At 35.7% G+C, this 18,698-nt stretch overlaps 2 protein-coding genes across 5 annotated transcripts in view; one reads left to right on the top strand and one right to left on the bottom strand.

Annotated features, from left to right (window-relative positions):
• The window catches only part of LOC147762345 (RNA helicase MOV-10-like), a 156,082-nt gene that overhangs the window by 61,462 nt on the left and 75,922 nt on the right, over window positions 1-18,698 (top strand). The window lies entirely within an intron of this gene.
• Window positions 1-18,698, bottom strand: part of LOC106178464 (uncharacterized) — an 85,010-nt gene that overhangs the window by 27,906 nt on the left and 38,406 nt on the right. For all 4 annotated transcript variants that reach the window (XM_087012111.1, XM_087012114.1, XM_087012112.1 and 1 more), the window contains 5 exons: window positions 16,869-16,927; window positions 9,125-9,192; window positions 6,892-6,997; window positions 4,263-4,357; window positions 3,525-3,636 (listed from right to left, as the gene is read on the bottom strand). In XM_087012111.1, coding sequence (XP_086868237.1) covers window positions 3,525-3,636; window positions 4,263-4,357; window positions 6,892-6,997; window positions 9,125-9,192; window positions 16,869-16,927 — 440 coding nt within the window. The remainder of the gene's footprint in view (window positions 1-3,524; window positions 3,637-4,262; window positions 4,358-6,891; window positions 6,998-9,124; window positions 9,193-16,868; window positions 16,928-18,698) is intronic.

Raw genomic sequence — 18,698 nt, 5'->3', positions numbered from 1 at the left:
TCATCTTGTTCAGCTTTAGGTATTAGTTCTCATATCGTGACCAATGCACAAAACGTGACAGCCTTCAAAAAAAGACACTGCAATGCAGGATCCGCTAGTTTTTTCTGCATCATGGTTTCATAACTAAAAGACATGGATTTGTCTTAAATTACAGTAATTATCATATGGTCTCAGGCTACTCTTGTCACTCTGACTGACCTCTTGGTTTGGTCACTTTGACTGACCTCTTGACGGGTCACCTTAGTGTGGGAACTGGACTGTCCTTACTTCTATCACACTGACTGATTGCTTAGGAGTTTGTTTTATTACAAATTATTAATATCAAAATTACTGACTGGTGACTTAAATTTCATGACTGTCTAGGATCTGGGAGCAATATTCCATAGCACAGTTTTGTATGTGTGCCAGCACACGCAAAAGGGAGAGGGAAAAATTGTCGGTAATTTTTTTCTGCACACAGTCAACGAAAACACCACTGGTAAGGACCATGAGATGCAATTCCTTGAAACCTTAAATCAATTTGTGATTCATTTAGGAAATTATTTCTTATCAGGCCTTCTTCATGGACAACAACATGAGAATAGAGTTTTTGGCCTTCAAATCTATGTGGCCTCAAATTGCCCTTTCCAGGGCTATCTTGTAACAAAATTGACCCACCTGGCCTAACATACTGGGACCATTTTAGGTAAATCTGAAAGGAAATCTGGAAAAACTACCAGCACAGAGGTGCACTGGACAGCCAGTATGATTTACAAACACATATGGGAAGTGTGTGTGTGTGTGTGGTAAAATCAAGGAACATAAATCAGAGAGCAGTGGACAATGCGCACCAGGTGGCAGTATGGTTTTGGCTCTTCTTGATAAGAAAAACTCCACCTTCTGGGCAGGTGAAAGACTAAACTCCACTGGGCAGACAGCAAGCTGTCTCACTGTCAATCTGTTGCCATTTTTACAGTTTTTCCCCTCTGGCCAAGCTGTGCCTGAGGGTTACTTACCACAGGATACACCAATAACATGAAGCTTATTAGCTCTAACAAATTGTGATGTCGTTAAATCTTCTTGTCTGTTAAATGATGACTCGATCTTTTCAATGGGGATAAATTATCAATCTTTCAGATACAAAATTTTAAATCATTTAATTCATTTCTGGATTTATAACTTTAAAAAATATAGCATCCGTAAAATTTCATAATTTTTCCCATAAAAGAAAAGATAAGAGTCATTTCCCTTAATTTCATTACCCTTGCCAACTAGGGTGGTTACGTATTCTCAACGATGTTTGTTTGGTTTCTGAGCAGACAAGATATTTCAAAGGATTTTTCACAAATTCTGATGAAATTTTATTGCCAGAAAGGTCTTCATTTGTGTAAACTCTTTTAACTAAATGCAGGTCTCCTACAATTTCTTTAAAAAGATTTCACTGCCTTTTACCTAGGCAATGGTTTGAGCTCTTGGGAGTTTTTTCTTCTAATTTGAAAAAAAAGTTTTGTCTCACAATAATCATTTTCAATTGTAACATTTTCCTTCTTCATAACTTCATTAAATGTCTCCATTAAATCTTGGCTACAAGATGTTAAAAGTTATAAAGTCATATTCTATACCTCTGTACTGTACTCCTATCTCTTGTAAATAAATCTTAAAAGTTACTTTACAACCCAAGAATGCCATTATCCCAAACAAAATACTAAGGCTGAGTGGATAGAAATGCACTAAATTCCTCATTTACTATCATTAAACCCAGTTTTGATAGAGAAATCTCAAGTCTCTTGTCAATTTGATAGTCTAGGGATTAAAATTATCACAATCCAACATGACCAGACTATAAAATAGCTGAGAGAGATCAAACTGGTCCAAGGATAGATCTCAAAGTTAACAACACCGGATGTTTGTACATATCCAATAAGTTACACTGCAAACATGGGCCATTTCATGCTGTTTGGTTTTAATTCCCTGCAGTGTATTTTGTTACAGTTTCATACGGCAATGACACGTTTTGGAAACAATGACAATTTGAAGTCCACATTGTATCCGTGGGTCAAGACAAATGGTGGTCAACATAAAAGAGGAAATCAGACTCCTTATCTTAAATACACAAAGATAATAGCTGGACAAGTGTCTGGATGTGTTACCCCGTCACATAACTGCCAGTATCTAGCCAAAAATTGTAGTAACAGGACGCTGGACAGACAATTATAAAATGAAATTGAACCAGATTCTAGTTATTTTCTTTACCCACCTCACCCCCATCTTTCCCATCATGACATTTCACCAAGTACACACCAACTTTACAAAAATTTCCCCAAAGTAACTGTCTGTAACAACTGACTCCAATTTGTGGACAAAATTAAACAATAATTAACTCAACCACACTTAAACATCAGCACAATTCTATTACATGAAAGCCCATACCAGTGAAGAATTGAATCAAAATATTTACCACAGGCAGAGCAAGGGAGGAATTTGAAATATAGTAGTTCTGTATGTGTAAACCTTGAAAGTGATGATTTCCTGGTTCTTCCACAGTCTTATCATCAGAGGGCTCTCCCAGGTGGGACAGTTTACCCTTACACAGAATGGGTCTGGTTCCACAAAATACCTTCAGCCAGAAAAATTGGTCTGAACTTCACACCGGCTTTAGAAAAACAATACAGTAATATCAAGTCTGCCAAATTGTTCAGAATCTAATTAATATGTACTTTAAAAATTCTCCTCTGTCTAAAAATATTCCATAACATATTCATTATGTGCATTTTATCAAATGATTCATCTAATTTAATTGTATAGAGCACTCTTATGAAGGTTTGGATAATGCAAAGATATGCACATGATTGCACACACACACATTCATCATTCGCACACACACACACACACTTAAAAAAGACTTTCAACATCACTCTCCATTCCCATCTAACAATCAGCAGTACAGCGGATGGGTGGATACTCTCCCATCATCAATACCAATCTCTTCTATTTCTGTCCGCACTAAAATAAGACACCTGACATTTTCCTTGATGAAGTTGACCTTCAACAAATTGCTCTAATATGGTACAGAAGTGGCAGTGGAAAACAAACTGGCTGGTAGACGTAAAACATTTCACAGGAAGGTCCTTTTTTATGTCTTCTTTCTCTTTATTTTTAAACTGTCTATTTTAGAAGTTGCCACCTTTCATTAATTTTGGATCGATAAGAAATATCTTCAGAAATATTCGGGTGGAAGATGCAATTACCAAAAACACTCAAAACAACCTCAGACACTCCTAACAGCAATTTTCACCAGTGTAAGATATTCTTCTTTTTTTGACACTTCTATTTTTACCAATGCGGTACAAATATATTTAGATCATATCTCTATAAGGAGATTTTCTATTTTTTCATGGCAAAGAATATGCAAAACGAGTAAAAAAGTGAGATGAACCTAAACAGATTATCAAGTACCAGACAGATAGACATACTCCTCTACTGTCTAACTCCCTGTTCAATTCCCTTCTCATAATGAAGCCACCCTGTTCAATCCCAGCACCCACCTCTATTCCCGTCCACTATGTTGACAGCGTTGATGAGCAGTTGGGTGTTGGACTCCGTGTACTCCACAAACACCAGAAGGAGCTTGAGAGCCGTCTTCACAACCAAACGAAACTTAAATACAAAACACAGAAATATTCAGAACTTGTTACATGTGGCAATGAGACTCAAGAGAATGAGATTCAAGTTCAGCTGAATATGAATATTTAAACAAGGAAGTTAAAAGATTTAAACTATAATTATACTAAGAGACTGGTAAAAAAAAAACACCTTCATTATGATAGAGTAGAATCCTGGTAATACTATGAGACATACATGTACTATCTAAACTTATGAGAGTATAGACAAACTATGATTTGTCTAAATGCTTTGAGATATCTTATCTTAGAATGCTATGAGACATCTTACCTTAGAATGCTATGAGACATCTTACCTTCGATGCTATGAGATATCTTACCTTCGATGTTGTGAGATATCTTACCTTCGATGTTGTGAGATATCTTACCTTCGATGTTGTGAGATATCTTACCTTAGATGCTATGAGATAGCTTACCTTAGATGCTGTGAGATATCTTACCTTAGATGCTGTGAGATATCTTACCTTCGATGCTGTGAGATATCTTACCTTCGATGCTATATCTTACCTTCGATGCTATGAGATATCTTACCTTCGATGCTATGAGATATCTTACCTTAGATGCTATGAGATATCTTACCTTAGATGCTATGAGATATCTTACCTTAGATGCTATGAGAGAGTAAAGCCACTGTATGGTCTCATTGTGTCCTATCACTCCATTCATACCATCCACATACAGCATAACCTGACCCAGGGCTGGAATAATACAATAAATATAATACATAGTCAAATTTCCTAAAATAATACTTCTAATTATTTGATAATATCATTATCATTATTAAAGACAACAATATATTTTACTTCTAAAGTCAAATTTTTGAAACATAAGCTTTAAGACTGTTTTTATCATATCAATCACTTTCTGATGAAAAATCATTAAATAAATTGTCACAATTCACTTTGCTGTAAATAATTCCATCATGGCAAACATGCAATTTTATTATTTTTTATTTTAATATTTTTTTTACTCAATTCAACTCCCATTCCCTTTTCTAAATAAGAATAATAAAAACCAGTAGAAAGAAAAAAATTCTATCAAGTTGTACAATTTTCTTGGCTCTTTGAGCCCTAGTTTCTAACCTCTACAAACAATCTCTGCATACGAGGATGGGTACACGAGGTGGAGTTTTGTTTGTAGCCCAACCCAAGGCAGACTTCTCTCCATACAAACATATGACTCAACATCTCATTGTCTGGCTGCTCAAAAGCACAATATTTATTGGGTCTGGATAAAGCAACAAACTCAGTATTTTCACAGAAGCTTTTTATTGTGGACAAATACACAACTGAAGTGGTGATTAGGTACATTTATAACTATTTTCACAGCATATATTTGCACTTTCACTTTTTAGTCAGGGATTTATTTCAAAACTTTAACTACTGTTTAGAGTAAAGGGGAATATTTTTTTGAAACTCTTATGCTACAGTTTCTTTTCAAAATATTAGGATAATTTTAGGATAATTTTTCTTTATATTTTGTCTTTTTCAGTGTACACCTTAATAAGGAACAAGTCCAGATTTTTTTGTTTCAAGAAAACACTGCACTTTTGAATAGGGCAAAAATATGGAACATTGTTAAAACAAGATACGACACCTTTTGCCCAGTGATCTTTTCCCTCTTGGAGCAAATGTCATTACAGACATACATTAAATAGATAACTGAACCAGAGATTGTGAAAATGTTTTTCTGTTAACTTTTTAAAATAAATTTTTCACCACATTTTAATTTTTTGATTTAATACTGTACTCATTCTATAACAAATGAACTTTTTTTTTTATCTATTTACTTCTTTATCCAAATGTGATCAAGCATTATAAAAGAGATAATATATTAATAATTTATCATAATCAACTGTAAGTAAATCAACTCGCTCCCCCTTCAAACATAGAGTCCTCCCCAGAAATAACAAAATACCCCTCTATAAAGTCAACACAAGTCTTCCCAGGTCTGAAAACTCCTAGTTAACACTTAGTATAATTCTCATAATGTTCAGTACAGGTAGCCAGGATGACCGTTACAATGGCCCAGACTGGTCATTACTGACGGTTGTTTTGGAAGGACCACCGTCCTCTTGTGTCTCATTTCTGCATTAACATAAGCACCGCCTTTAAAACCACAGGTCACGTTTGTTATTCTTCGCACAAAAGAGGAAAGCAAAGCTGTTTCTGTCAAGTCACCAGTCACAGGTGAGAACAGTACGTAAGAATTTAAGTCGGTCTGAACTGTAAAATCAAATGTGTTGGTCCATTTCTATTCCAATTCAATTTCATCCATTTGGCCCACTGAAATACATCAACCGCTGGTCCAAAACATAGGCCAGTCTTTCCCTTCTATAAAACAGGCACTATATTTCATTTCTAAAATCAGACAACTGCTGATCTATCTAGGTTTCAAATAAGTAAAACAAAAATTTTGGCCTTAAAATTAAGACAAATTTTCAGTCATTAGTTCTATGCTGTAACAGGCCCCAAGCGGAGGAGTGGTGGCATTGCTGGTGATGGTGATTTAGGCTGTTTGCTGATTCGTAAAATAAGCAACCAGAAACTGCCTACGCTGATATGAAAACTGGTTTGAACCTCACAAGTCAAACTGTTGATTGCAACTTGTGTATATGCAACAACTAAACAAATACTGACCATGTTGTTGTTGTGTATTTTGTATGACACAATGTAGCACTGTTTCAAGACATACGTCAGAGGATGTGGACACATAGCTTTAAGATGGCAGTTTAGTTTGTCTTCCAAAACTTACCATGTATAACCAATATTAGAAATGTGTCATTTCATTCTTTTCCCTTTTCCTGTTTACAAGGCACTACTGTTGTGTAGGCTGTTGGAAATAAACTCTTTTTACTTCTGTCTAATAACAACACTTAAAAGTTGACAAGTGCATATACGACATGTTGCAAGCAATCGAGGTGGGTGGGAGCATATTTGTGGGAAAGATTGGCAATGAGTTTTGAAATAACTTTAAAAATCAAACTGTTTCTATCGTCAAAGTATTCTTTACCTACGACTGTCTGGGCTATAAAAATTTCAAAAGTTTACTGTCAGCAGCGAAATGTGTCAGCCTCTATCTCCAGGAGTGACTCAAAAGCAGTTTATAGCTTGTATTTCTGCTACATAACAGTTGACCACATGCTATACCACAATGATGAAAGCAAAAAGTGTTCAAATTTCCAGAGAAATTAAATTTTTTTCCATCATACTTTCAGAATATCAGTACCTACCCCTTAAGATGTAGTTCTGGTAGTTCTGGTCGGCCTCAGAACCCACTTTGATCAGACACATCAACCCATCGCTGTTCACAAACTCATGCACCAGGTCCTTGTCATCCTGGAAACAGAAGGATGAAAACTGTCAATCATGAAGAAAGAGTACAATAAGATGCCCATTAAATTGATAGAAATCATGAACATGTTATTTCACTCTATATCTGACTGATCAATCATCATATGTGCAGTAAATTCAGTCACTAAATTAATATACAAAATTTAATAAGTTACTTAACAGTTAGGGTGCTTGATACTTCACATTCTGACATTTGGTGGTTTCAAAAAAAAATAAAAAATAAAAAAAATAAAAGAAAAAAAAATAAATAAATAAATAAATAAAAAAATAAATAAATAAATAAAGTTTATCTAAATTTTAAGACCAAAACTGGTTGCATCAATATGTTTATAAATAAATAAATAAGTCGATGTACTATGATGTTAAAATTAGAGTGCCTTGACAAAATGCCCTGCCATCTACATTTTAGTCACAGCTGCTGACAGTCCACCAATCAGATATGGCCTGGCAAGTTCATCGCGTGAGCTGTCCCATTAGAACCAACCAGTACACAGATGACAAATGAAGATGTCTGCTACTGGGTACCATAGTTATGGCTCAAATTTTACAGTCTTGTGCCTAGCTACTTACAGTAGCAGATGTTGAGCTGATTTGGGATGGAAAAGGAAAGCTTTTCCAGTACTTTTCAAAAATTTTTTTTGTGATTTTTGTCAAGTGGGGATTTAGTGGAGGTGGGGAGAAAGTGAATTCATACCTTTTTCTCATATTTATTGATCTGTCTGTCTGTTTATTTATTTACTTATTTATCTACCTATTAATTGTTTGATAACCTATCTACTGATCTCTTTACTGTTATATAGCCTGAAGGAGTGAACACTGTTTTTTGTATCATCTGAGACTTTGGGTGACAAATACGAAAGCTACAATTTTGTCTGATGTACACTTCCTCATTAGCGGGTGCCTTGCGCGACGGCTGCGCCTCCAATTGATTACCTATGAACCTGTTGATGTGTCAGACTGCCTTAGCTGAAACAGCTCTTTGTTATGTGATTTTAAGCTTCTTTAAGCAAGAGTGGAAAGGTTAGGAAAGGGCAACAGTTAACCAGGTGCAAGGAGTGTACTCAAATATGATAAACAATTTTAAGTTTAACGGCTAAAATGAAAGTTGTCAGGATGTGTGGACACGTTTGATTTTTCCTCCCGGGTCCCCCTTTCCCATTTACAACTGCATTGCTAGAACAAAGAAGAAAAACAGTCACCAAAGTTAAAACTATCAAAAAACAATTCATGACCTACGAATTTTGAAAAAACTTCAGTTGTAAAACATTTCTCTATTTAAATCCCGATCAAATTGCATGAAGAATTCAGAAGTGCAGACTAAAAAAACTGTTTATCAAACTAATTTTTTTCTGCAACCCAGATGGCCGAAGCTGAAGTAAATCTCCATATTTTAGTGCTATATATCTTATGACAAGAAACTGAACTCAAGTTACAACAACATGTCAATTCAGCAATAGAGAAATTTGTCTCGTAACTTTGGTGCATCGTCAAAGAGTAGGCTCCATCCCCATGAACTTCTTATCCATTTTATCTAAACTACTCAGTTTAATGGTCTGATGAGTTCAATGACTTTTCTCTCATGACTTCCTCTCATCCTTTAACTGTTATAGGGATGTCTACAGTACTTCAGTCCCATTCAGGAATAGTTTTACTGTTATTTTAGTTTTCAATAGGAACCAGTTTTAAAAAAGCTATTTGTATCTGTCACTGACATATAAGTATAATACATGCATGTATGTCAGGACTAAGTGCAAAACCATTTGGAAAATCACTTTAAAATCCTCCTTTTGTGTTCTTCTCCAATTAAATGAAAATTAACTAAAAAAAGCCATCCTAAAATTGACAATGTTTCATGGGATATGAGGGCACTGTCTCAAAAGTGTGTGTGTGTGTGTGTGTGTGTGTGTGTATACATGTGTGTGTGTGTGCATGCATGTGTGTGTGTGTGTGTGTGTGTGTGTGTGTGTGTGTGTGTGTGCATGCATGTGCCTAAGATCTTATCATTCTCTTCATGTCCTTCATTATTCACACCACAAAGGGGTGACTAAAGGGTCAGGTTGCCTTGATAATACATGTATGACTAATTTATATATCATAGGTATTCCACATTACCTGAAATATCTGTTTCAATGAGAATAAGGCTCTTCTCAGTTCTCTCCCTGTTGAGTTTAGTAGTTTCTCTGAAAATAATGGAAAAAATAATTAGTAAAACCCATTATTGTAATTCAAGTATAGTTATTAAAGTGTCCAAATCAATTGCTTTGATCAGTAAATTACCCTATTAACTGCATCAAATTATTTATTTCATTGAGATTGAACAGGATCTAATGTCAAATAAACACACAATAATGGGGATGAAAATGGATGACAAAATAATTGCAATTCAATTATGGATATGCAATTCTGTATTCCAGCACCCTACTCTGAAAACAACTAAATGCCACATGTCCATAACAAATTTCAAACGTGAAAACAAACCCAGAACTTGGGACACACATGCCAATGCTGTGACTTGGAATGAACCATGTGAAAAATATTGACATCCATTGCATAACACTAAGAATGTCAACAGAGAGGACCTTAAGGAAGATGTTGACTCCATGAGGAACTTGTGTTGGAACACATGAACGCTCCTTTGGCGATTGACATCACAGAAAACACTAAACTATGAATGAAACATTTATGACATTGTACATTATCATTTTGTAGAAGTGAGCCTGTAAATGTAAAAACTTTTTGAGTTCAATTAGTTTTATTATAATCTAACATCATCTAGATTGGCAAACATTTATACATTTTGCTCTGTTTAATAATGAAAACATGCATTAGGGCAAATTCTAGAGACATTCCATGTGTATATTTGTTGTACATACCAAATAGAATATTTGAATATTCTATCTTGGATGGGAAGTCTGTACTAGTAACAGTGTTACTTTTCAGACAACATTAACATCATTTCCTATTTCGAGGCACAGAATTATTAAAGGTGGGTTGTTAACATGATCCTCAAATTAAAGAAAGCCACCCCCAGTGCAGACACTGATATGTAATTTATTCAAAATGTCATCTCCTAAGTCTCATTTAAAAGGCTTTATCCATTATAAGAGGTCTAGACTTTTTCTTTAAGTTAAAGATACCAATAGCTTATTAACATAGGTATACAAATACAGGAACAAAAGAATGCTAACAGTATGAGAGACCATGGAGGGGGTCAATATCATTTTAATTAATTAACTATTTTGACAGGTAATTGATATCAATTAACATAAAATGTTGACATATCCAATAAGCTGGTTGTTTTGTCTTATGATTTCCATTGGATGTCCTATTAGCTTTATCTTATAAGTCATAGCAATATAAAATACCGGGTATATCTGAAATCTCTTTGACACCTAAAAAGGTGGCAATTCTCTATAAGAGAAATTAGGGTCCATTTCTGAATAGCAAACATTAATGGGGATGTTCAAAGGGGCGGGGTGGGAGACGGAGGAGCTTTTACTACTAAACTACTTTATCCTCATGCTCAATAAAATGGGAAGGAATACAGGAAAAATGGCTGCTAACCAGTTTCTTTCACTAAAAACTGACAACTTAAACTGAATCTGACAGATTATTCAAGGAAAAACCCATACATGTCTCTTTCACACAAGAAACCACAAAGTTTGAATATTGAGGAAGTGAGGCTCCACAAAACTACGCCCTTGCTCAAACCACAACAATTATTACATTAGATTTTAAATGAATTATGTATACAACTATTCATGAAGATCGTGTTCCTTATAATTCCTACCCTTAACTTCTTCAGCAGTAGCTCTACTTGCAGCGCTTTTTGTCATCACTATCATAGCTGAAGCAGCCGAAAATCCTCCTCAAGTACAAATCCTCCTATCCTCATCCAGCCATTTCTGCCTCCATATTTCAAATCTCAACACGACGCAATTTTCAAAAACATCACGACAATGACACAAGCCAACGCCAAGTCTAAAAACTGTCAGCTGTCAATCGACACCAGTGGTGGCGGCCAGTGACAATGACACCCCTTCGGAACAATGGCGCAGATCAGTATTTAGGGGTCATTTGCATGCCCCTCTGCCTCAATTAAAACCCCTAGATGTTTGCTGTGAAAACAGCGGCCCCAGGAACAATAGAATTGTAGGGTCAAGGTGGAAATTGGCTTACTGGGACCTACTTGGGAGGGGCAAGAGGGGAGGGGGTCAACGAAAGATTGGGGGGGGGGGGGGGAGTAGAGGCACATCACTAGTAAACTTGTACTAAATACTATTGCTGTTTATAATTTGCGTCTTTTATGTAAAATATTATATAGCCTTATATAAAGATCAGCTATTCAGACTAGCTTGCTGTGTTGGTGACTGCTATAATAATATCACATTGAGAGTCCACTCTATGTAAATAATAGGAAGAAAAGCAAGAGAGAGAGAGAGAGAGAAAGAGAGAGAAACGATGATGATGACGATGAGGATGACAAACTTTTCATGGTTCTTGAAGCAGTGTGTTGGACCTGTATTCCACAACATGCAAGAATTCTAGAAAGTAACCTTTTGTCACACATTGGCTTGGTTCAAACCAGAACTTACATAAACCCAAAGCTGACTAAATGGGATCACCAGACAACCAGCTGAATGGTTTTACATGGAATCTCTAAACCATCTTGTCCTATGATGATATAAATTGTTTTCAGTGTAAGTCAGGCCTGGTGTTAAGGTGGGGGCCATATACAGACCACATAGACAAACGAACTATTGATTGCATTCAACAGCCCTGGCATCTGTACAGAATCACTGGAGTGAAATGCATTACTTTCACTCTGTTGATGCTGTTTGCACAATAATAATACGGCTTTATCTTTTAAATGACACTCCGAGTCATTTTCAAATTTTATCCAGTTATAAAAAGGTGAGTTGAGGACGTAATTCTCTGCCCTAGGCCGCAAATATTGTTGACTTAAAATCTGAGTTTTAACCAGTTATTATTCAACTCTACCAGAGTAAGAAACATGAACTTTATAACGATAATGGGATTTTTTTACCTGACGGGAAAAACATCAAGAAAAAATGTATTAATTTCATTTTATCACAAATAAGCATGTGCCTCTCATGTTTCAAACACCATCAACATGTATATGACTTTATTCTTTTATTCAGCTACATACTTCCACTTTTCTAAATGTGGAGAAAAAAGTAGGCCCCCTTACAAAGAAGGGAAAAAGCAAATTTTCTGACAAGTCACTGTATAGACAACTAATTTGAATAATAGCCAAACAGATTCTAAAACATATAACTACTACACTGCCTTTTTTGAGCAAGAAAGAATAACTTACTAATAGCTACTGAAGTGTCAATGAAAAGCATTAAAATAATATCTGGAATGAATCTTTAAGATACTTAGACAAAAGTATCTTTTTTTTTTTTTTTTTGCTAAGAATATACCCATATACCATATAAACTACAAACTGTACTTTGCCCCCCTTTTTCTGTTTGGCTGGTCAGACAATGATTAGCAAATACGACCCCAGGGCAGCCAACAAAGCCGTAGGAGTTGTCAACAAAGCCCCCAGCATATTACAAGACCCCGATGTTGCCAAAAAAGACCCGAAGATTTAGCCGAATGTTTGGCTGATCAACCAAGTGTGACTGTTAAACATAAAGTTCATTTCCTTCCTGTAAGGTGCAGTTCTCTTAGACTTCCTAGCCCTTGGTGTTACAAATGGACCCAGCCTTTACATAACAGTGACTATATAAATATCCCAGGTGAACTGGACCTGTGCGATGACCCGTGGCGTTATCAAGAAAAATCAATCGCGTAATGGTCTACCCTACCTTTAACGTGCGCCATCTTTTGACAGCAGACACAACATGTATCACCCTGTTAACGGTCCCAGACTGCTCAGCCATTTCTCAGGGTTTATCTCGAGTATTTTCCATCCATTTTTAAAACGCAGACAGCCAACTCTCCTGTTAATTCATTCGTCAGGTGGTACTTTTATTTTCTCATGGTTCTATTTACACTGTGGGCTTAGGGGCATGGAGACAGTTAATTAATCCAAACAAAGGAAAACAAGCATTACATGTACAAAACATGGACTATTACAGCATGTTTTTAAAGTAACTAAAAGTATATGAAATGTCTTCGATTTCTTTTCTTTTATATAACTCTTGAAAAAAATAACTATCATTCCTTTTTTTTTTTAATTACAAATAATTAAAAGAAATGTCTTCCTTTTTTACCATCATTTTTATATATTTAACATGTTTTTATTTTTGACATCTAAAAAAACAGTGTGCCCTTACCACAATGATATCCATCTTCCCATATGTTATAAAAGGTAGGAATTTTTTTAGAGAAAAAAACAGTATGGCACTTCTGGCCTGAAATCTGGACAGAAACTCTAGAATTTAGACATCTGCTGGGTTATCTAGTAAGTGTACCTCAGTCTTACAACAGAGCAGATATCCTGTCCATGAAGAACACCAAAGTTCAACTTGTCTCACACGAAATAGGAAACTTCCACAACGTCCAGGTGAAAAACCACAAAAACTACCTGTGGTGGGATAACCCTAGATAAAAACAAGACCACATGCTCAATAACATTGTTCACAGGCACATAATAAAAAATCCCACTGCGGCTAAGATCTTTGTGGTCCCCTATTTGGTCTGGAAGAAAGGACCAGACAGCAGGGCCCGGTTCCACAAACTAACATAAAACCGAAAGTTGGTCTCAGCTTTAAAAAAATTTTTTTTAGTTTACTCTGACCTACATCAAAGGTGCATCAAAGGTAGTCTTGTTCAATAAAATATTGTCCTATTTATAGAGAGAAGTTTTGGATCAACAGTTTCTTTATCTAAGTGTACCACTAAATTGAATTGAAGTGGGCTGAAGTTTTCTGTCTTCACTTGTTTTGTGGAATCGACCCCAGAACTCCTGCACTTGACTCACCCATGCCTGTTCTAATGACTTTAAATAGGGGTGAAATGATATAGTCCAAGCATGTCCCATGTCTGCAGACTGTTAAAGTGACTTTATTTATCAGGCATGAGATTGACTTTTAGATAATTCGTATGAAAACATTCGGATAAGTAAAACAAATTTTCAACAAAAACCTAAAATCCTTTTTTTGTTTCAAATGTTTTCAAAAATCAGAAAATAAACCTTTTTTTTTTTCAATATCTCAACAAAAATGCTTTTAATTTTAACTTTTTTCTACAGCATCAGCATTTCTGACATAAGAAAACTTATGGTTCTACTATCTAAAGATTAAAATCAACAGTAAATGCAGGTGAAGAAAAAAAAAACACCTAAGCATCGCTAAACACTTGAGTATTTCCAAAAGTTCACCTTCCTCTTGGTTCAAAGTGCCACAGCACACACTTCACTTGAAGTGATAACCTCTGAACTTATCTTTCAATATTAACACTTTACATTCTAATAACCCAATCACCATGAATGGCAAGTTCATATAAACCAATATTGAGAGTTAAAATAATACAAGAGGACGTCACAATGCAGAAGGTACACTTTCTCCCACATTCTGTTTACCTGAACGAGATTGATGCACATACCAAAGCTGGGGATTCAAGATGTTTGGAGTACTTAACAAATGTAATTCGACTGTAATAACAAATACCCCCCTCCGCCCCCCATTCCACTTAGTCTCTATCCCAGGACAGATCTTATTTTAGTTCACTTTGGAAATAAGAACACATAATTTTGCTTAGAAATCCTCTCCAATCATCTGGAGGAGAAATTACAGAGGGATTATCCAAATTCCTTTACAAAGTAGATAAAGCAGAGCTGTTCAAGATATATATATAGAGAGAACTATGTATGCATTGTAAATAGAAGGCATGACTAGCTGTTGGAAAGCAGACTTGAGTGACTCAAAACGTGTAATTTTTCAGTTGCGAGCACTGTTGTTCATTCCCTGAGAGAATTCACTGGGAATTTTATTAATTAAAATTATCATTTCAATTCATGATGTGATTTTTCTACCTTCTTCATTCAATAACTGGGAATAATCTATTGGTGCTGCCATAGCAATTCTTTCATTTTACAGCCTTTCATTAATCAATCAAATAATATTAAATTAAAGGTGTGTGCATGCACACGAGCGGCACGAGCGTGTGCACGAGGGCTTTGTGTATGTGTGTATATACGTACGTGTATGTTAGATGGTAGAAAAGGAACCTAAGCAAATTCCACAAGTGCCAGGTAGAACAAGGGAAGACTTTGACAGCTGTCAGTGCTATTCCTTTTCAATACCTGAAGGTATTTTAATCTTGGTGTTTTCATCCTCCTTCAGTGTCAGCACATGTTTTCTATCCTTTTTATTCAATGGCAAGAGAACCTTCCCGTTTTTTTCAATTACTTCAGCATCTATTTAAAACCTGTGTTTCCTTTTATAGATCTGTTGCATAACTTCAGCCTTATCTTCTAATTAAACTCAAGAAGAAAGAAAACCAGAGAGTTCAGGACGTGAAGTTATGCAGAATGACAACTCTTGTTGAAAATCCCACCGTTATCTGACCCTAGAATTTCTACCTGAAATAAGCAAATGTGGCAAGATTGAGCTTTGGGGGAAAGAACAGGGCAGAAGGTTCACTGGAAGGTCTGATACCCCTCTTCTTAGACACTAGCTATGTGGAGGTAAGGTGGAGATAGGGCTGAGGGGGGAGTGGGGGTAGGAAGAGAAAGGTGGCCCTGAAAAGGTCATTTTTCCATCAAAGCCATATATCAATTGGCATACATTCATGACATATGAGTTCTCAGTTATCTCCTGGGTAGTGCTTGGAATTTGATCTGAAGTGTTTCTATCCTAGTGGCCATGTGGTGTTGCTGTAACTTTCCAGTGTTAACATAGGTTTTCACTCAGGTGTAAGCCAGATGGAAAACCGTTCCCTCAGTCCCTGTCTGAAAGCCAATTTGAAAACCAACCCTTTGCTTGCATTTTAAATACTGTTCTATGTTATTTTCCTAGGCTTTAACACACTAATGGACAAACAAGACAAATAGGCTGTGAAAAAGAGATACACAGAGAGAGAGAGAGAGATTTTTTGGGCCTGAAATCTGTCAATCTTTCAGTTCACCTCACTTCACCTCACCTGTCTGAGGACTTAACAGAGACAGACAGCACACCCCCACATAGTGGAGACTTCACCTCTGCTGTGTTTACCATATGAAATAAGACACTGTAATAACATGCACTTGCTAATGGTGGATGTACAGTTAAGTCTTTTCAAGCACAGGTGAAGGATTCATTTTGTGACCACATATCTAAGAATACAATATATAAGAATACAATGCATCTCACTTATCTCCTTATATCTCTCTCCATATATAAAAGGTGCCACAATAGAGGTATCTTTAATCATTAACCAAGTTATTTATTTATTTATATTTTCTCTAACTCTGAATACATGGTTAACAATCATCACCCATCACCTGTGACTCCATAACCATAAATTATCAAACAGAGCAAAAAAATCTTATCCTTGTATTTCTAAGGGGCACAGATATATCCGTATAGGTCTGATCCACCAAAAATAAACATAATGTCACCAACTTGGACTTTGGTTCAGCTGCAGTGCCACACGTAAACAGGCAAAAACTTCAGATGTTGTGTTGATGATGAGGACGATGATGAAAAAACGAAGGTGGCGCTGACAAGGAAACTTATTCCATTCATTATATTCGATAGTTCCTTGCAGTATGAGTAGTAATTTTTTAATATAATCATAAATATCCACGCAAAAAACATCAAATATAACTTGACAAAAATCAACCACTTGCATGTGTACAATTACACGTAAAAATAACGAGTCATGAACATGTGTTACTTACCTATACATGCGTGAACACGGACTGATAACTGTGTACGAAGAATTATTGTGTTCTTGCGTCTGAAAAGAAAGGAAAAGATAATCATATTCAACACACTTAAGAACAAGAGGCTATAAACATAGAACTGGTGACAAAAATAAGTGGTTATAATATAATTACCTTCATCTGAAATAAAAGGAGATAAATATTCCTCCTGTAAAGACGAGGTGATCAAATTATCTTTTAACTGGGGAATCCAAAATTATAATTTTTATAAAAGGGGGAAAGAAGATGGATATTATAATTTCAAAGGAAAAGGAGGAGAGAAAAAATACCATTTCTTAATGAAGCAGAGATTAAAGCTATATTTTCAAAGGAAGGACAATAATATTTTTGAAAAGAGAAATATATAATTTCACCGAATATAGAAGGGCAGGTTGAAATACAATTTTCTAAACAAATCAGCTCCTGCCGGTTATAACTTGTCAAACTATTTCCCCATCCTCTGGCTTCAATTTTTATACAAATTCAACCCAGCAGTTGATTCAAAACACAATTTGAGAGAGTGAATACTTTAACACCTTAAGTGAGTACTTCCCTTTGTAAATCAGAAATTACATGCACCCCAATGGAAGGCAATACGACCTTCTCTTTGAGCAAAAATGAATCGGGTTTATTTTTCAAAATCAAATATTTTCTCTCACCTCTCTCACAACAGGTGCTCCTGTTACTAGACTTAACTGTTTGCCCTTGTTTGTTTTTCTACTTCAACTTGTTTAAGATTACAGTCGACATTGTTATAACTGTTTGCTTTTGATTTTTCTGTCATTTCAACAAAAACACATGTTCAATAGACTCTCTATTGCTCCAACGCCCCCAGTTTCAATATACACATCAGCTGTTTTAATAACATTTTCAACTAATAATCAATAAAACAGGACAATGTACAAATGATGCAGGTGCTTCGTGCGAAAAATTGGGTGGAGTCGCAAAAATCATGATGATATAAATATTCAAGATATTTCCCTTTTGTGTACAAGGTAGGTGCTACGTTTCCTCTAGATTTCTTTCAATCAGAGATAATTGAGCTTTTATGTGCCTCCCCTATTAAAGGCACCGTATTTTAAATACAAATTGGTAATTTTTTTTGGAATTGTCAGAGATAGACATCTACTGTGTACTTTTTACTCAAGCGTTTTTTTTTTCCTTTCTATTTTTGAAAGAAATATACACACAAAGTGAGGAAAACTGACAGAGAAATATTGCTACTGAACAGTAAACACTGACTGCAAGAATGTGCCCGAGAATCATTCAGAAGGTTTACAGTAAATCTACACTCCTTGATAAATTTAACTGTCACTCTTAATGTCCAACTGACAAAAGCTGACAACTCTCTTTGGCCAGGTGGAAAATAAGTTGACAAAAGCCGCAATGACAAAAGATATCATTTCCATTTTCGATTCCCTCTTCTTGTAACATTTCTTGACGGGGCTGTCCCAAATTACACCCATTGACACAAAGAAGTAATCCCTTCAATGCACATCCTCTATCCCATCACATATATTGTGTGTCGTTTACTAACAATCTGTTCTTGCTACACATACATTGCATGTCACCTCTCTGAAAACCTCTTTCTATTGCAGCAACATCGTACATTGTTGGTTTTATAACACTGCTCTTCACACAAATACTGCATGTCTCAAAACAAGTCCTCTCTACATTAACCCCTGAACAATTGTGCCTATAGCCCATGTCCTGGTTTCTTTTTATTCCTGTGTACAGGTATATCTTAGCTAATACAAGACCACTGGACACCTTTTGCAACACAGATCTGCACCTGTACCCTTAAAA

This window comes from Lingula anatina, chromosome 4 (assembly GCF_051362555.1).
Source record: "Lingula anatina isolate TDL-2025a chromosome 4, LinAna3.0, whole genome shotgun sequence".
Taxonomy (NCBI): Eukaryota; Metazoa; Brachiopoda; class Lingulata; order Lingulida; family Lingulidae; genus Lingula; species Lingula anatina.
The sequence above is the reverse complement of the archived record's forward strand: the minus strand, read 5'-3'. Positions and strand labels throughout refer to the sequence as shown.